The 18,844-nt window shown below is 38.5% G+C and overlaps 1 protein-coding gene and 1 non-coding gene across 4 annotated transcripts; both read right to left on the reverse strand.

Annotated features, from left to right (window-relative positions):
• Positions 1–106: 106 nt before the first annotated feature.
• On the reverse strand, positions 107–14,183 carry LOC117212303 (orexin receptor type 2-like). Of its 3 annotated transcripts, none has more exons than XM_033456993.1 (7): positions 13,480–14,183; positions 4,757–4,904; positions 4,352–4,573; positions 2,894–3,053; positions 2,597–2,709; positions 1,413–1,695; positions 744–873 (listed from the first exon to the last, which is right to left on the reverse strand). In XM_033456993.1, the coding sequence occupies exons 1-6, from the start codon at positions 13,933–13,935 to the stop codon at positions 1,547–1,549; spliced, it is 1,248 nt and encodes a 415-aa protein (XP_033312884.1). In that variant the 5' UTR covers positions 13,936–14,183; the 3' UTR covers positions 744–873; positions 1,413–1,546. The 3 variants fall into 3 exon arrangements, with proteins under 3 accessions (XP_033312883.1, XP_033312884.1, XP_033312885.1); XM_033456994.1 differs by having other exon boundaries at positions 749–873; positions 1,456–1,695; XM_033456992.1 differs by lacking the exon at positions 1,413–1,695 and having other exon boundaries at positions 107–873; positions 13,480–14,172.
• Positions 12,027–12,166, reverse strand: LOC117212378. The gene has a single exon (XR_004488446.1). It is a non-coding gene; the product is annotated as a U11 spliceosomal RNA (small nuclear RNA).
• Positions 14,184–18,844: the final 4,661 nt, after the last annotated feature.

An 18,844-nucleotide genomic window follows, 5' to 3' on the forward strand; every position in this document is an offset into this window, starting at 1 on the left:
ATCTTTCAGTTAAATGATTCTCATATGCGGTAAAAATGTAATTTTTGTGGACTGAAGATAAATTCGGTCAAGACTATATGAAGTGCTAGTAGAATTGTACAGAATATAAGATTTACATCATATATTTATGACATAGCGATAGTATATATTATTTATATCTTATTAAAGTTTTTACATACAATTTTGTCAGCGAACTTTACGTATCGTCTGAAGATTACATACAATATAATAGTTCTAAATACAATCATTCTATTATGAAGAATGATTTACAAATTCATATGTGCCTATGTTATAGTTTACGCTCTGCGAGAATAAACATCGAGCTTCTATGTGGTAATTTTTAATATTGTAAGTACATTTTACATATTAATTCAACAATATTCAATGTTTCGTTATATCAGATGATTCCATTTTTCAATGGAACTTATAGTGTCTACCAATTTTTATGAATTTGGGAATTAAATATAATCGTTTTCACAAGTATTTTTTATTATTTAAAATACTACCGAGTGGAACATAGTGTTTTTGTTATATTTATGTAATATTTTATACTCTACATTAGTATTAAAATTCAAATTACATGTAAATAAATTACTTGTGAATCTTACTGCGCATCTGATAGTCATATTATTGGTGTATATGCATCCAATCAATCGTGTTTTTCATTCTGCTGAATAGTGGTTATAGCACTGAGAGGTATAATTTCGGTATTTCGTTGAAGGTTATTGTTATTCTTAAACGTCGTTCGTATCGTCGTGGTCCGAGATTTTATTCGAGGAAAATTAGATGTGCTCGCAAGATATCCACGCTGTATTCGAGAACCATTCTCTCGAGCACAGCGAAATGTACGCCTAAACGCCTTCCGAAATTTCCCTGTAATAAAAGTCCTTGATTAATTGTTGAATACTTTCTGTAATATTTTACAGGTACATTATATACAAACTAGATAATTTGCGTTGTTTTAAGTTTGTATTACTTTGAAAGAATGGATCGTTGTAAAGCTTAAATCGAGGTATAATACTATAATTAAGATTAACATCATTATTGTCGTTTGACTTCAATTTTCATTATAACTTTAACGAAAAGGGTAAGCCATATAATATTTCGTTATCGACCTTTATTTTAAGCATACTTTTTAATTCTTAATAGATCATTTAAGTCTCAGATATGCCTATCAAAACGCCTTCTACGTCTGCATCTTAAGACAATTAAGTGATCATCGATCGATTGTTTATTTCTAATGAAAAATTCCGATTCTCGAAACTAGATTTTAAAGTTTACTTCTCTTGTATCGTCGGTTATGTGTACAGTGAAGTGGTTAAATTAAAACGAAAAGGTTAATAAAGATTATCGGTAAAAGAGAAATTGGTTTTGTAAGGTGGCCAATAACTGTGGAATATAATACAGCTCACCCTAAGCGTAATTGAGATTGCGGAGGACAAAACCCAAGACTACATCGATCCTGGACAAATTCGTTTTCGGCCTGAGTTCCTTCCAAGACTGTATTAGGGACTTTTTTCACCCAAGAGACTCGTATTTCCGCATGTCAGAATTGTTCACGACGACTTTGCGATGCAGATCGACATTCGTTTGCCATGTAAGCGTAGCTGGGTTGCTGGTTTGGCCTGCGATCGTTCGTGGGGTTCAAAGGCGTGCATTCTCGGAATGTACGACCAAACTCCTGCCGGAACTTACCTGCAAACCATACGCTGAATATCTCCTTTTGCTTTCACCGTTGCCATCGTTTCTATTTCCGGTTTCATTACGAGTCGGAATTATTAAAGTGGAAATACAGGTATGTGTAGTCTTTTTCTTACGAACTAAAGTATCTTTCGAAATTTGGAAATGTATTTAAACGATATGTACACCTTTGCTGCCCGAAAAGCATTTTGAAAAGAAGTTACAGCAAAACTTTGTTGAATCAAGTGGCATAATATAACGATCAACTCTGTAAAAGAATCGTGCCATTGTTCTTTTCGAACTCTTGTACATTTTAAAATGCAAACTGAAAGTTAGAAACACCAAAGTCGTTATCAGTTAAACAGTGAAACATCGCTTCATTTAATTACCAAGTTCTTTAAGTAAACGAGATAGAAATATCTGGGGAGGTGCATGTTAATAACAGCCGTGAGGAGAGCTCTCCGATAAGTTTTGAATTTCGTAATGAATTAAGAAGATAGATTTCGTAATGAATAGGGTGATTCATTTTGAATCTATACATAGTCGTACATATATCTAGAAATCACTTCAGAATCATTAGAAGGGTGAAAAGAAAAGGAAGCGAGAGACAGCAGAAGAGAAGGGAGGAAAGGAAGAATTTTACCAAAAGTCAATTATCTTAAATATTCTATTCACACATAGGAACGAATCACCTTATTCCATTAACACAAGAAGTAGCACCGTGCAATCCATAAAATCCATAGAAAGTCACCTGACAGTATGCGGCGATAAAATTTAGAAGCAGTATAAGCTGTTGGTCGACCAAATCGCGAAAAAATAATCCAATTGTCCAATAAAATTATCTGACACGCGCAATTGAAGCACGATCGATAAACTATTGTTTGTTTAAAATTAATGAAAGTCAAAAGTCGTTTACCGCTCATGAAGTTGTAGATCAGAGGATTAACTGCACTATTGAAATAGCATAGGCCATGCGCGATTAAGCTGATGGCGTTTATCCATTTATTGGATGGTAATGTGGTGGTATACCTGAAACGTTAAATAATACGGACATCAATTTGCTTTGAACAATAATGTCGTTTCCATCCCAACTGTTGTAACACACGTGTTCGTCCATAACCGAAGTATTTGAGTGTTTTTGTTTGTTACATTACGTTATGTCGGACATTAGGGTAAATTGAACTTGTGTAACATATCGATTAGTGGAAGATACCTTAAAACGGAGAGTAAGTGCACAGGGAAATAGCAAATCGCAAATGTGATGACCACCGTGACTAACATTTTTGCCGCCTTTCGTCGAGATCTCAGCTGCACTTCCGGATTTCCGCCACCGGTCGATGGGATCTGGCTCATCTGGGATGCTCGTGACGGTACTGCAAATGCTTGGTATTATTACTTATGTCGTAGAGTTATCGGTTAGTTTTTGCTACGACCGTGATATTACTGATTGGACACAGCTTAAACGTTTAACTGTAAAATAAACGTCCACGAAAAGGTTAAATGTCGCGTTAAATACATTCGCAGTTATTCGCAGTTTGGAATTTCGAACGTTGAATACTAATGATACTGTCGATAAGAAAAGATGATCGTGATGATACGAATATCCTGTAGGAGTAAGGAGAAGTAAGAAGAATGACATTATTTGTATCTCATCAGATGATGATGAAGATGCAAGACAGGTTCGTATATCTTCTTACATTAAAATATATATAATTATGTCAACTGTAAATTCTTAGCAATTATAATGTGATGTATCTATGCTTAATAAGTTATGAACATGTTGAAAGACATTTAGAGTTCAAAATGTTATTGTTTCAGAATAAAACTGATGACACACAAAGGTCAGTTATCAGTCATTCTAACTTCTTAATAACTACTATAAGAGTAGAAGCTTCCTTGTGTGACAATGAAGCAGTGAAAAGACGTAAAAGAAAAGCATCTGAAATAGAAAATGTTGATAGTTCTTGTATTGACAAAAATTCTCAAGTTAATTCTCAAGAAGCTAATGTTAAAGCATGTAATGCGAAGGAGGAGGAAGAAACAGAAAAAGGAAAAGAGGAAAATAAAATATTATTGAAACCACAGTTGGTTGTAAAGGAGAAGAAAACTATTTCTTCCATGGAACAGGATATATTCTCTATGTTTATTAGTTTATGTTTACAGAAAGATCGTTCTGATGATATGAAAAAGATTGTTAATAAATTAAAAAGACGTTATGAACAGTTGGATCCTGTATATGCTCATTCTGAAGCTTTCAATAATTTTTTAAATCGAAAGAGAAATGACATAATGGAGAGCAATTGTAAACTTTACATATATATAGCTGAAGTAACGAATGAAATGAAAAATTGCTGTAAAGGAAAGTCGACATTATTATCAAATAGAGATTATTTTTCTGATGTAAACAAAACAAATAGAGATTGTAAACTAAATAATTCCAATGCATCTACTGGAATGTGTCTAAATATGACACAAACTAGTAATAGTATAATTAATGATAACGAAATGTTGTTGACTAACGAAGAGAAACGTACAATGACCTGTACGAGCATGTTCTAGAAATATTTTATAATAGCTCCGTTACGCGTATAAACGCGCGGTCATCGATTACGTATAATTTTCTTTGTAGAATAAAAAATACAAAGGAAACGTAGATCGATCGTTTGCTTACAATTATGTCCTGGAATGTTGCTCCTCCAAAGGACTTTTACAATCTGCCAATAGGCTACGCTCATGAAGATCAAAGGTCCGGTATAAAGGAAAATTAGTTTGACGATAGTAAAGGCGACCTGGCTCCTTTGACTCCAGGATATGTCGCATTGCGTGAATAAAACGGTCTTTATTTTGATGTGCGTAGGTGGGACGGTATGCAACACCACGAGATCTGGAATATCTGTACAAAAGTTGAGCGTTGATGCATAGTTTTTCTCATAGTTTGTCAGTAACTAAATATAATATGTCGAGTGCCTTAATTTTCGAATAAACTATTCCATAAAAGCGTACTCTAAACATGAATTATATGCTTGTTTCACTGAATTGCTATTTAAGGAAAGATATTAAATTAATATTTAACTACCAAATAGAAGGGCTATCGCCCAAATTCCGATGATCGCACTTTTTGCTCGTCCAGTGGTAGACTTAAATCTCAGAGGAAAGCATATAGCGTACCATCGATCTATCGATATAAAAGTTAGGGTCAATATGCTCACGGTCACGGACACTGTCTGCAACAAAGACCAAGCAGAAGCAGATTTATTTTTCAAATATTTATATGATCGTCGGTAGAGATAAATGCTGTAAAAACAAGAGCTCAAGAGTTCATTCCTTGCTCTTTCGAGTATCATCCAGCGTTATTTAGAAGAAAGAAATTAACCGCGTTCATTATGAATTTTAATTTGTTCATTCATGAAATTTCCATAACTTCCGTTCGCTATAGAACTTACGTGTTGCATCAGAGATCGATCGACGATACAGTTAGAACTATTTACAGGTAGTTGACATTCTTTGGTATACACGGGAATACGAATATAAATACTCGTTCATGTTATAGAATCATAATAGATCATGTTATTATAGACATTGACATATCTTACATTTTGGCTTTTTACCCGGTAACATGATTTATTCGTATTGACATGTTATGAATATAAAACGAACGGTTAGAAAATACGGCCGAGGACTTGGTAGGAGTTTTGCTCCTCGGAAAATGATAAAACTGCTGGCTCCGTTGGTGCGCCCCAGCTTTTTCCTGCCGGAAAATTTATTGGCTTCGTACCTCAGCTTCGAGTTGTTTTTCTTTTTGTTCGCGAACAACTCGTGGAATTAATAAAATGAATCGCACTGGTCAGTTCGACCTAAATTTCTTTTCCCAAATACCATTGGTAGCGTGTTTGATACATTTGACGACCAAGTGAAAAATTGACCGAAAGTCGGCACTGATTAAAAACTAACAAATCGTTAAGCAAATCGCATTTAAAATAAAGCATTTCAGCCGTGAAACCCTTTCCGACGTTTACCGAGAAACGACATATGCACATTCACGTTCTGTTTATCGGGCATTTCCCGTGTGACGTCTTTCCATACGTTATGCTAATGCGTTTAGAGGTCCGACTGCGAGTGCTTGCTGTCGATTGAATTTCCGAATTATCGTCAAAGAGCTAGTTGCGAAGTTTCTACGCGGCAACGTCGGGTATATTCGAATTGATCGTCGAATTGGTCAGTAGCAGGTTCAAACATCTAGCTTCAGGTGCTCTCGACAGGTTCCTACTTTTCCAGACATTAGACTTTCACCGATTAGGCCACCGCTCATAGCTTTCGTACTGTTGCAGCGTGGTCGTAACTTTTCATCCCCTTTTTGTGGCAAGTAGCAATTTACGATTATAATCCGACTAAATTTCTCCTGCGAAGATCAAGAAGAAACGTGTAGATGTTATTCATTTTTACATTGATACGTACTTTCCACGTTCTATCTGTTTAATGAAGAGTTTCTATGTAAATGTAGTCGTTTCATTTCTATCATGGAATCTATGCGCGCGAGTGGAAGATAAATCGGAGTACTTAGAATCTTACTCGAAGATAACGATGCTCCGAGCTCCGGGCATACTTTAATTTCAATGGTGATAGGAGAAGATTAAGCAATTGAAAAATCCCGAACATCGTTAGCCGCGACTTGGAAATACGGCTTTGATACAGCGGAATTACCAAAGGGAATCGTAGCTATCTCAACACGAGTAATTTGTCGTTTCTTTCATTTGTTTCTTGGTAAGAAAAGCAGCGAATACCCTTGATTCGATTTCTAGGTGCGGCGACCGATTTCTTGCAAAATTATTTATCAGACAACCTCAATTATCGATATTAGTTCAAGCTCGTCTTTCTCGTATATTTATAGCAATGTGATAAAGGAAACTCCGTTTTGTCGTCGGTAGGGGACATTTGAAATTGAAACTGTTTCCGACGAAGGACACAAATCCTACTAATCCCAAGTGACTATCCGTTTTCCCTGTGATATACGATGCTCGTAGAATAATTGAAATAGTTGTACGTGATTTTTGTCGTTTGCAATTCGGGCAGAACTCGTTACTTTGTGATATACAAATGGAGATTAAAGATCGACTTTCTTTCAGAAATACGATGCGTGGGTATTTATATTGGGTACAAGATCGATCGTTCCTTACTGCAGTTGTAATAATTAGAGTCGGTCAAGGATCCCGGCAAGGAGATATTCGAGCTGTAGGGTAAATCGATCGGCATTAGAATAGCAGAAGCAAAGAGCGGTTACGTTTAACACATAGAGCAAATTGTTCCGGACGCTTTCGCTTGTCGTTATTCTATCCGGCATAGTTTCCACGCAATTAACAGAGAGGCCTGCGCCAGGCGAGATATCCCAATTTATTCGTCGCGTTTAGGCAGGAAATTTCTAAGTGCACATAAAAGTAATTAAGGTGAATTTCACGGTATAAGTAGTTAAACAAGACAGAATTCTCTAATCGATCTGTAAAAGTATAACATGGAAAAAGTTAGATAGGCGTGGAAGGAAAAGAAAAGAGGTGAGATGTTTGACGGAAAGGATATATACAAACGCGAATCGAATAATTCCGCTTGGTCCTGAGGGGTAACGGATAGGTTGCTCGTCAGCCTGAACAGAACCCATTGTTTTTTCAACCCCCACCTAATGCGAGACGATTTCACAATTGTTTGTCACCGTAGGCGATCGTAGAGCGCGTTTTAATTAAATCTCGGCTATCTGCCGGTCACACTCACAACTGCATTCGTTACGCCAGTGCGTGCCTAACGTACTACCGATATCACGACAATACCACTTGGGGCTTTGCCCTTCGGTCACCAGAGCGATTGAACCAACACCAGCTGCCTCGATTAACGAGTGCTAGCTTGACGATGATAACTGACGGATCAACGTCGAAATCGCTTTTCCAGACGAGAGAGTATCGGTGCAAGCTCTTTATCGTTTCCTTTTTTTTTTTTTTTTGATCATCAACTAGTAACACGAATCGTGTCATTCTCGTGCCACTTTCTAACCAAACTGTGTATATCACCGAGAATACATTTATTACGCGCCCTAAGAAATTTTTATTGAAGAATTTTATTATTCTAACTTGTTTGTTTACATATGTATATGCTTGACTTTTTGGGAAGGTCAACAGGTACAATCAATGGCACACACGCGAAGAATCTTCGACCTTTTCAATCAGAGGAATTATAGTTTTATTGGTGGAAACCTCAAGCCAAAGCATCACAAAGGGAGATATTAGGGTAACGTTCTGAAAAATTCACGTTATCGATTCGGTCACGAGAAAGAGCTGTTCCCTAGTGAAATATCACCTGACTCATACGACTCGTCTGCTACGAATAGTCCCTTGGTCGCCGTAACGACCCCGAAGGCACGCAAATTTTGTATCATTAGCTCCTTCGTGTCTTTCAAGTTTCAAACTCCCAAATGACGCACGGACCTAGCGGCAATATGTATCCTTACATTTCTTCAGAGTTAAATAATCAATGAGGTGCCGATGCTGCTGATACATATTTTTGAACGACCCTTGGGATTACTTTGCGTTACGTTCGCCGGGTGTATCGAAAAACCCACGGGAAATTCACTTCGTGTCACGCCAGGTAACGTTTTGCTACGTTGAAAAAGTAAAGTATCTTGGGAACACATACGTCCGTCTCGTGAACTCTAAACTTCGTGCCAACGTTGGTTTGTCGTAAGGCAAGAGTTGCGTGCGCGATTACGATTCAACGGTCTGGCCATGACCAGACCTACTTCACTATGACTTCCTTCACTTTCAGAAAGATATGGAAACTCCATATGTCCGAAGTATTTCAAAGATTTCTTAAACTGCACGACGAAAACACGTCGCGCACTGTACATAACTGTAACTTCTATGTCTTACGGCATTGGCAAGAATTCAAATCTCGCGATAGATAAAGTTAATCGTCGTAACGAGGAATTATATCGTTTGCTACTGCTCGCAACTGTACTATTCTGAAAGTAGATATTTAGCATTACGGGTTTTCTATGTAATGTGACAACTCACAAAATTTTTCTTTTCTTTATTGTAATCCTATCCCGTAATGTCGGTGTACGTGATAATATTCCAAACGAGCAGAGCTTCTTTTCCCCGTGGAACCACCGCGGAATCTCAAACGTTGAAAAAAGCGAAACGACGCTCGTTACTTATTCCTTCGTTTTGGCGAATGTAATCGTTCCTTTCTGAAGATCGCTGACGTCTACGTTATGTATAACAGCTATGTTCTCGTGTATGCGTAGTCAGAAGCCAGGAATCGTTAAACATTCTACACGAGCCAGCCGCGATCTTATCTGAAATGCAAATATACGAATCTCCTGACAAATTACCACCGCTATAGGAAATTGCCATTTGGTACGGTAATATGTTTCTCTCGAATAAAAGAAAAAAATATACAACTTAAGTCGGCTTTCGGCAATTGTACAACATATATTTACATCTTAGATACGATAGAACCTGGTAACAAGTTGGGGAATACAGAATAACGGAGACTTTACGTTATCGAGGAAATGCGCTCGTAACACAAGAGGGGTTTAATTCTCGTTCGAAGAGGGCTGACCAATATTACAAGCCTATTGCAGTCGTTCTGCTATTTGCTACTTACTTCTACGGCGGAAACCTTTATTTTAATCTTGATTAAAGGGAGCAGCGAGGTACGATTATACAAACGATTAATTCCACAGCACCGGTTTCTAGCTGGTGTCTTTGTCATCGGATACAGTGCGTAAGTAATTAGAAGGCTGTTGTACGGAGTATCGGCTCGAATATCCCACAGGGTTGAATATTTCATTTAAACGGACGTTTTGTCGAGAAATATCCGCTTTAAGCGTGTCTTAGTTTCTTCAAAAAAAGTTCTTGGCTGCTATCCATAGCCGAAGAAATTATGCAATGTATAAACAGCGTGACGATAAACACGCATTCGCAGAGTGACGGCTCAGCGAGACCCGGTATTCTCGTTATAGCTAGCTACGTTACGCTCGGTCTCTTTGCTTTTCGCGTTTACTTCCGGTAAAAAGTACTCATGTACACGTAGAGACGTTGCTGTGCTTGCGACTCGGCACGTGCTTCACCCGCTTTTTCCATCTCTCCGACATTCGTCGGGCTATCTCTTCTTTCTTCACGCTGGAATTTCGCCTAGCGATTCGTTTTTACTCGCGACGGCCTCTCCCGGCTGTTTTTCATGAAAGTAACGTTACTTCGGTCCTTGATGAATTTCTACGCGGTGAACTAGATGCAACGAACGCCGGTTGTCACCGACATTCACGACGGAAGTAAAGTTATCCGGTCCAACACAGATGAGAAGCGATTATTATTTCGAAAGCGGGACGAATTCAGCTTAGTGAGTTAAATTCCTTGAACAAGTTGAGAATGCAGAAATAAGTTATCGTGCAGTAGGAACGGTATTCAGTAACACGTTGTAAGATAACGCGATTTGGTCGCCAGCTGAGGCTGCCTTGGTTGTGCGAGCATGTTGGTACATCCTAACGAAGGCACAGACGCAGGATGCAAGTTTGCACATCGGCGTGGATATCCGTGGTCACATGCATGGGACTATGATAAACGAGCCGAACGATATTTCCACACAACTGTATTTCGGTATATATAAGCGTAGCCCTATCGTAATATTGGCCGATCGAGTTTTAATTAAATGTAGGATTACACGCGCTCTTGACCGCACAGGTCGATCGTGGCAAACTGCAAACCAAATCGTGCATTCTACGTTAATTATCCCTTGGACGAAACACTACGGTGTATCGTTTGCAAATATGTTGCTTGAGACGCGTTACACGAATACCACTGTTTCCATAGCCATTAATGCAATATTAATGGGACGTCAACAGCGTAACCTTTCTTCTCCATAGCTTCGTTTTAGCAAACCTGAGTATGACTCCGTCGTTAACATTGTTGCAAAAGCGACGATAATTATGACCAACTATGGATCGTTCCTCGCGTTCTCACGCGTATCTTACCATATAGCGAACACCAAAGTCTGAAACAATACACCAACAATAGGCTATAAAGCAAGTTTGTGTAACGTTGTCTTGGCTCCCGATACGAGATACGCCCTTTGTAGTCTATCACCTCTTTGTAGTATCGCAATAACGTGCTAAACTCGTTTTCTCCTGTTGCTTATTTCATTTTATTAAATTCCATCGCGTAAAACGCTCGAACCTTCTGCAGAATTAATTAATTATTATTCAAAACTTATTTCGAGTTACGCGATATGTGCAACAGTGTCCCGTTCGACTAGTCGAGTATGTTATTTCTGTGTCCGTTTGCTTCGCAACGAATCGAAAATTCGTAAAATTCATTGCGCACCGTGTAATTCGCGTATTCCGTTTTATCGAGCGAAATAACGGCGATCAGAAAGTTCGTTTGTTCCGCTGACGCGTCCTCACGATGTTTATTCCGCTCGGTTGCCAGATGCTACACGATGCGAAATCGCTTGTATCTCATTTTGAATTATAAGCGCGCCATTCTCTTTTTTCCATTCTTTTGTGATACACGATACGGTCATTCGTGTCTACTTGGTCTGCTAACATGTGATGATACGCGAGGAAAATGAGAAAGAATGCGGCGGCGTCGCATCTTCGTGTGTTACGTTACACATTGCGTAAGATAAATATTACGAAGCGGCAAGTGGATTGCATAACAGATGGAATTTACGAGTGTCCGCTGTAATAGTCGGATCCTCGGTTAGCTATCAATCAAGCAGCATATTTCTTTTGTTAGCGATTACATAAATTTTTTTGCGGTCAATGTCGAAACCTCCAGAATATGTCTCATCCGAATGTCAAGTTTCGGACGGTATCGTGGATCGGGCGTGAAAAATGGTAGACCCCGAACAGGTCATTCTTCTTCGAAAATTGGATGAAAGAACGAGGGATGGAGGTTTAAAACGATAATGAATTTTTGAAGCTTTGCCTGTGGACGTGTTAATTCCTTTACATGCAAATGCCATAGTTCCCAACTTTTTTGTCTAATCATTTATGCTTCAACACCGGTAACAATATCAAATACAAACTCAAACTGAAATTTGTTATAGCGGCGGGAACGTGGTCGCCGTCAGCCACGCGTGACGTTTAAATCTGTTCGGTGATGTACAGCACGATCACAACCATTGATCATCATTCGCTTTAATTTTCGATTTGCATATTACCCTTACTAATGATGCAAATCAATTTCTAACAACTTTTAATGACACTGAACAGTAGATTCATTATTAGAATCTTTATTACTATTTATTATTATATTAAGTTGCTATTAAGTTCAGCTATTAAATTATTATTAGGTTGAGCAGATGGAGGCGCCGGTGCAAAATTGGCAGCCAACAGCCTCGCATATACAAAAATTACGTATTGGGTATGTCTTGATTGGCCATACCCCGCCAACACGGCACTTGACCGTATCGACGCGCTATTAAAGTAGCGAATACCCTTTTTAAACTTGTGACAACTTGTGCCGGCTTTATGTTACATTTAAAGTGATATACCAAATGCGAGAATCGCTACTTGCATCGAGCCATCTGTCGAACCGTCGACGAACTAAAAATGCTGATTCACGTCGCCTCCAAAGAAACACAATTTGGAAACAGATAATTAGATAACAAACATGCAAACTGCGATTGAAATTAAAGGCAGGATGGACGGAAAGAAATATGATAGTTTCGACCTCGATATTGTTCGAGATATTTAAGAATCTACCTCCGGTTGCATTCCATAAGACGTTAATTGCATAATTTCAGTACATAATTTGATTTACGATTAAGGCTTCCCAATCATGTCGTTGAGTCGGGAAAATTTAGGGGCGAATGCGATATCGGCTTTTCACCGGGTTGATACCGTTCGTTATTAGCCACGCGAAGAAGGATATTGTAATTGAGTTAATTAAAACTTGAATAAAGATATTTGTGTTCGTGAGGCGGGTTCTATTATTCGAAACTAGCCCGAACTCGTCGATAAACCAACACGAATATACTAACGACGCGAACGATTCAATATTGAAGAGGAATTAAAAAAAGTGCTCTAATCTTCGTTGAAAATTAAAGTGATCATGTTTAATTCATCGCCGTGTTTCGTGTCTCAATGTTGAGTCAATCAGGTATCTAGGCATAAACAAAACATGTCCGACGAATATGAAAGCGACTAGAATATGAAATTAAGAATAACACGGCTGACTTATGAATTTATTATAAACTCAGGCCTCCGTCTGGTTTAGCAGAGAAAGCCTTTATCCATTACATTGCGAGTTGCAAAAAATTTATGCGTCGTATAAACTCGGAGAATAGAAGATGCCATGAATTATTGAATAGAGAAGATCGCGAATTTTCATGTGATGTGATGTCGTCGATCGAATCGCATCGGAACTACATTCAATTTTGCAATTAAGGTAGCTGCTCTTTACTGCCTCGAACATCTCCAATCTCTTGTTGGCTCGAATTCGAACGGTAGCTTCACTGCAAGCTTCCGCACTCTCGAAATAAATATCGAAGAAAAGTTCAACCGGTGGTACGAGTAGGAATCCAGCAGGTAACGAACGATAACGTGGGAGAAGAGTTCGCTGGCGCATCCAACGAACGTGCACGAAATCTCTAATCCCTGGATGCTCTCCAGAAAGAAAATATCGAGAAGCGTGAATGCAACATTTTAGGATGTTTAAAAGCTGCTTCTCTTTTTAGGCTTGCTTCGTGACTTTTTCAATTAAAATCGCACGAAAGATAAATGTTAATCTAATAAATGAAGTGTGATTGTCATACCTGGAGATATGGCACGGCTTTGCACAAGGTCAAACCTAGAAACCAGGTTTCGGTGATGTCCCACAGTACGGTGAACGGAAGACAAAGCAATAAAACTAGGAAATCGGCCACAGCTAAATTGACAATAAAATAATTTGTCACCGTTCTCATAGAATGGTTCCTGTAAACCGCGATACAAACTAGCGCATTCCCGACTAGGCCGACCACGAAAACAACGCTATGCGACGCGATCAACACCCAGTCCCAAAACTTGGGGAATATATAATTTATCATACGATCCACGTACTCTTCGTTTGAGATACAATAACTATTGGTGCAATTCGTGGTATTGTAATCGATGTCCGATTCGTCGGTGTAATCCATCGCTGAGTAGTCGTCCAAATAATCGATGGCATCGACCAACGTGGATATCACCAATGCCAGCCATCCCGCGATCACTAACTCAAGAGGATGCATCTTTCTTTTTCTCTGTTAAGGATCCCTCATACGTTATTGATATCGAAAAGCACGAACCCTCTTAGGGAGAGTTTAGCAAACAACTCCCTTTTTTATAGATTACTGCTGCTTTCAGTCTCCATTTCGAACGTTCTCAAGTTCGACGTTCGTTCAATAAACGTTTAGCGTTCAGGGATGAAGAAAAGGGAGAAATACACGGCGGAAAAGTTGTCGCTTCGATCCGATTCGCCTCGTTTCCTCTGTTGTGGCCGAGTGACATTTACTTGTCTCCGATTTCCATGATATTAAAGACGACTCTCCTTGTTCTATTTCTTTATCAGCGTCATCTTCTAACATTGATCACTGAGATACACCTGCTTCCATGCAATTAATATCGCAAACCACCAGAACACTTGATTCTTGGTAGAATGGTTTAGATAGAATGGATCGTTCTTCTTTCCCTGTTTCTACCGTAGGAAACTTCTTTGGCACCAAAATGAAAACCAGGACTAACAAAGAAAGTTTTGGCCGTCACGTGTTCCGATTTCCCAAGCGTTGAATTGTCTAATGAATTTCTTCCGACTAATGGCTCGACAAATAGAAAATGATTCTTAAGTTCACCCTGCTTCGGTCCTTTCCTTTTCCTCCTCTTCTACCAGATTTTCCAGTCTGCGGATAGACAATAAATTTGCTGTCGAGTCGATACCATGGTAAGTTTTTGCCTACTCTTTCGTAAAAAAAGAAAGCAGTGTCCACAAGAATTGGAAAACCGAGAAGTACCTCGGTGGGATGCGTTTTATCTCGTTCGAACGAAAGTATTGTCCCACGGTTTCCCTCCTTTTTTCGATTTTACTTCTAACGTCTGACCGAGCTCTAGAGGGAAAGTTCGAGATTAAATTTAATTACAGGATAGCGGTGAAATTGTTCGAAAGTAGCGAAAGGAATTTTTCTCGTAGAAGTTAATACAGAAGCCAACGACGAATCGATCATGTTGATTTTCGATCAGCATAGCGATTTATCGTGGCTATTCGCGAAACGGTAGACGATATCGATCGGCGATTAAATAGAAAAAATCTTCTGGATCGTGTTCTCCGCAAGTAAAATGAACATTGCTGTTAAGTTTAACGAAGCATCGCTCGGAAACTATAATTTAATCGAAATTTTAATTGTACTTGAGTAGAAGTTACTGTGGCGTTACGACACCATGGTGCAGTTTATAGTACGGAGATCGTAACGCAATTGCACGGTGTCTATTAATTGATCGTATCGTCGTTCCGCTCGAAAAATCATTAGCCTCCGCTAATAAATTTCGGTTAAAAACGCTAAAAGCATCGTATTCGCGTTTCAGATTCTTCATACAAACTCGAAATTCCGTTGCTTCGCTGTGAAAACTTTCCAACAAGAATTTTTTGGATTTCTGATTTCCCTCCGAGACGCACGACGTTTGAGAGAAAAAGAACCACTCGATTATGCTACTAATCTTACGGGTTTTTCTACCACGTTTTTCTGACGTGTCGGAATCGACAATGACAACCAACGTGCCGATTAATCAGAAAGGTGTCAAAACCATTCTAGCACCGTTTATTATGCGGTTCATGGTTTGGCATTAATAGAATTCAATTTTGTGATGTTCGTGGGACAAAAATTATGCGAATTGTCCACTTATTATAATCCACTAATTACGGTTCACTTTTCCATCGATTTCTTTTAATTTCAAATTCTCAGGATATACGGTATTACTATGTTTGTTTTCTACAAGATTCGAATGTTATCGCAGTATGGACTTGTGGAAAAATGATAGACGTTCGAAATATTTTTAACACGGCATTCGACACGATGTTTCCGATTTCGTTCCAACATGTTCTGCAACGGAAATATAAATTGTCATAAATCTGTCGGATTTGCATCAATTGTGGAGGATTTCGATTTATTCGATGGAAGCTTCGGTGCGTTTCTTTTTTTCGCTCGTCACTTCCGCATTGTTTATGGTGCGACAAAGCGGCAAGTGAAATTTCCGAAGATTAATCGATTGGATTTCGCACAAATTCCGAGAGATTTCGCGTTTGAGTACGCGAAAGCTTTTGTCGCTTTGTTCTTACTTTTCTCTGTAGTCGTCGGACGAAACTAAAGGAGTCAGTTCACAGATAATATCGCGTGCACAAGCTTCGTCGAAAGCCTAAAAAGAGAAAAAGAATTCTACGATCATCAAAATTTTCCCTTTGTTCTCATATTAGTCCAACCAACTATTCATTTCACGGTGTTCAACGAAGTTTGCAAGACCCGAATATTTTCTGTAAACTTCTAAATGCGGCGCATGCAACGGTACTTCGCGTATTTGTTATTCAATTTTTATGATTCCTTTTAATTCGCGATCGCCTATTTCTTACTTATTACTTGGCATTGAAACATATGCGTCATCCTCACTATATCCGCAATTTTATTCAAAATCATATCACAGTCACTTGCTTTTACACACCGCATTCGTTTATGGGACTATTGTTTTTCATACGAAAATTAGTATTCATCGTTGTTTAATGAAAATTTCTGGTAGTAAATATTCTACGTATTCGAGTGACTAATTTTCACAGAATTTTGCAACTGTCTGCATAAGATGGTAAAACACCGCATGTTCAAAGTTTTACGTTACATTAATAACAATGTAAAACCACTGTTTGATAAAGGGAATGTATCACAGGGTTTGTCGAAGATGTTGCGTGATGTGTGTCACGTCGACTTGTTAGAAAAGGTCCCAGTTCGGGAAAGGGATGTGAACGCGACGACGGATTCTGCGAAACTGAGGTATGTACGTCGTTTTAACGAGCGCGCGTAGGTGCGCTAGTACTAGTCGATGTCACATTTTGTCCTGAAATTTTCCCATGTCGAGCCTGATGAGTACCTGGTGATTCTTACTCTTTCGCCAATTTTTGTTTTTTTTTTTTTTCTATTAAAAGACAGAGTGGCCTGTTATTAAAGGAAGACAATTATAAAAGTATAGCTGAAATGAGCAATCCTATATCGCTGCCTCCAGTTACGTTAAGTGGTAAACGTTTGCAACGTTCATGTTTTCTTTTCGTTAAACAAACAACGTATAGTCGTTGGATGTGCTGGAATTTCTGGGTATTTCAATCCTTTTTCTACTGTTTAATCGCTCTGCAGCAGCGTTACGTGTGTATCTATTTTTGTCAATAAATTCTACCAGGTAAAATTAAATTGCAATCTTGATTTTACGGCCAAATACAACTTTACGACGACTTTGATCGGAAATGGTCTTCGAAAAGATTCGACTGTATTTCATGCAGAAGTATAAGCTCCGTCAAATAAAAGTCAATAAAACATCGCTCAAATATAGTCATTGAATCGTAAATAGCCTGTGCTCGTGATAGCCACACGGACAAAGGAAATACGTTAATGCGTTAACGTAATATTTTGTGCGGCATTTTATGTGTGCTCCGATCAATAGAAAATTCTAAGTTCGTCCCGTGCCAGTTAACTGTCCTTAGCGTCAATATCCTTCGAAATCCTTGGGAAAATAAAAAGTAGCTTGAGAGAGTATTACATTCCAGTGGAGGATTCCTTTCACTGACCGTTCGGATTAACCTTGTGTTCCCGCGTGATACTGAAAATTTAGGGGTGCAAAGGTTTCGGCAGTGTACGCACTATACAATCCCTCGTTAGTCCGCCAACTCGTTTGATCGCACGCTCATTTATCATTTCTGCACCCAATAAACCTTTTAGAGTCAGCCTTTTCCTATCTTGCTGTCACGTTTATCTTGACATTGATGGTTCATGCGAAACTTACAAAATATTCTGCTATGTGTGTTTTTTTCTGACATTATTCAGATCTGTTCGTTACCTCTGTTTTTCGTTTTTAACATACTTCAAAGATCTAAAAGATATTCTTCATTTTATAACATTTTCTGTGTTCTCTATAATGTTTATGAACTGTTTCGCATAAATCGCGAGCAAACGTTAATATCGTTTAACACTAGAATGAGCAAAGGTTTTCAGTTTACCTTGACTGCTCGTCTTACGATGTTTTCAGGGTGCTGGTTCTTCCTTGTCTGTTGAATTTTACACAGCAAGCGAGAAACGTAAAGGCACTCTTCTCTTTGATAAAATACATTCAGCGAATGTTAATTTCCTCGAAAGGAGTATCGATCGAACAGTCTGATTTATTTGAAAATAATGCCCCATCGTTATTGCGATTATACGTTTGAAGATAGAGTACGTAAATACGAACGATCGATCGTTGTTTCTCTACGCTAGAGAAATGACAATGACGATTAGATCGTTCTACGCACGTGACATACAAAAAAGTTGTGTGCGTTATGATTGATAGGATCAAAGTAAACTATCGTTGCTTAGCGTATACTCAGTTTGTATAAATATGCGACGAGTTGCGAGCTTGTGCATGACAAATTGAAACTACATACTTCCAAGGTGTTCAGTACTTTTTTCTAATTTGCTTCATGTCCTTTCGTTCGTTCCGTATTTTCTACCGCGCTTGAAAAATTTACGTCTGTATCGCCATCTTTTGAAAGAATAATATGTACATTGCATGGCAGTGGAAAAAAGGGAATCAACAGCGGAAAGCGGCTATTCTCGAACGAAGGATTCTTTTATTTTTACACGTGAATAATGAAATCACTTTACAGCCGATCGATAAAACATTCTGCTTTGTAGATCTGCATGTACTCGGCCAAAATATTTTTTCATATTTAATTGGTGGTCTAGGTACGAAGAAAGAACTATTTTGGTAGTTTATACATTGTGTCAGTAATATTACTGCAGGTACTAAATGTAAAAATAGTTTAGAGCGTAATTAGAATGGTTCCCTTTTTAAAAGACCTTCCGAAGTTTTTTTTTTTTTTACAAGAATTTTGATGAATAATGAATTTACGAGGTTTCTACAATTCTCATGTTTGACTAC

This window comes from Bombus bifarius, unplaced genomic scaffold, assembly GCF_011952205.1.
Source record: "Bombus bifarius isolate JDL3187 unplaced genomic scaffold, Bbif_JDL3187 scf7180000008288, whole genome shotgun sequence".
Taxonomy (NCBI): domain Eukaryota; kingdom Metazoa; phylum Arthropoda; class Insecta; order Hymenoptera; family Apidae; genus Bombus; species Bombus bifarius.

Bases quoted from the DNA above. Each gene is read 5' to 3' on its own strand.
- LOC117212303 (XM_033456992.1), bottom strand. From the start codon at position 13,935: ATGCATCCTCTTGAGTTAGTGATCGCGGGATGGCTGGCATTGGTGATA. The intron at 4,574-4,756 runs GTAGTTAAATAT...ACTTTTGTACAG, and splicing joins GGCGATAGCCCTTCTATTTG to ATATTCCAGATCTCGTGGTG. The intron at 3,054-4,351 runs GTAAGCAAACGA...AAGCATTTGCAG, and splicing joins CAACATTCCAGGACATAATT to TACCGTCACGAGCATCCCAG.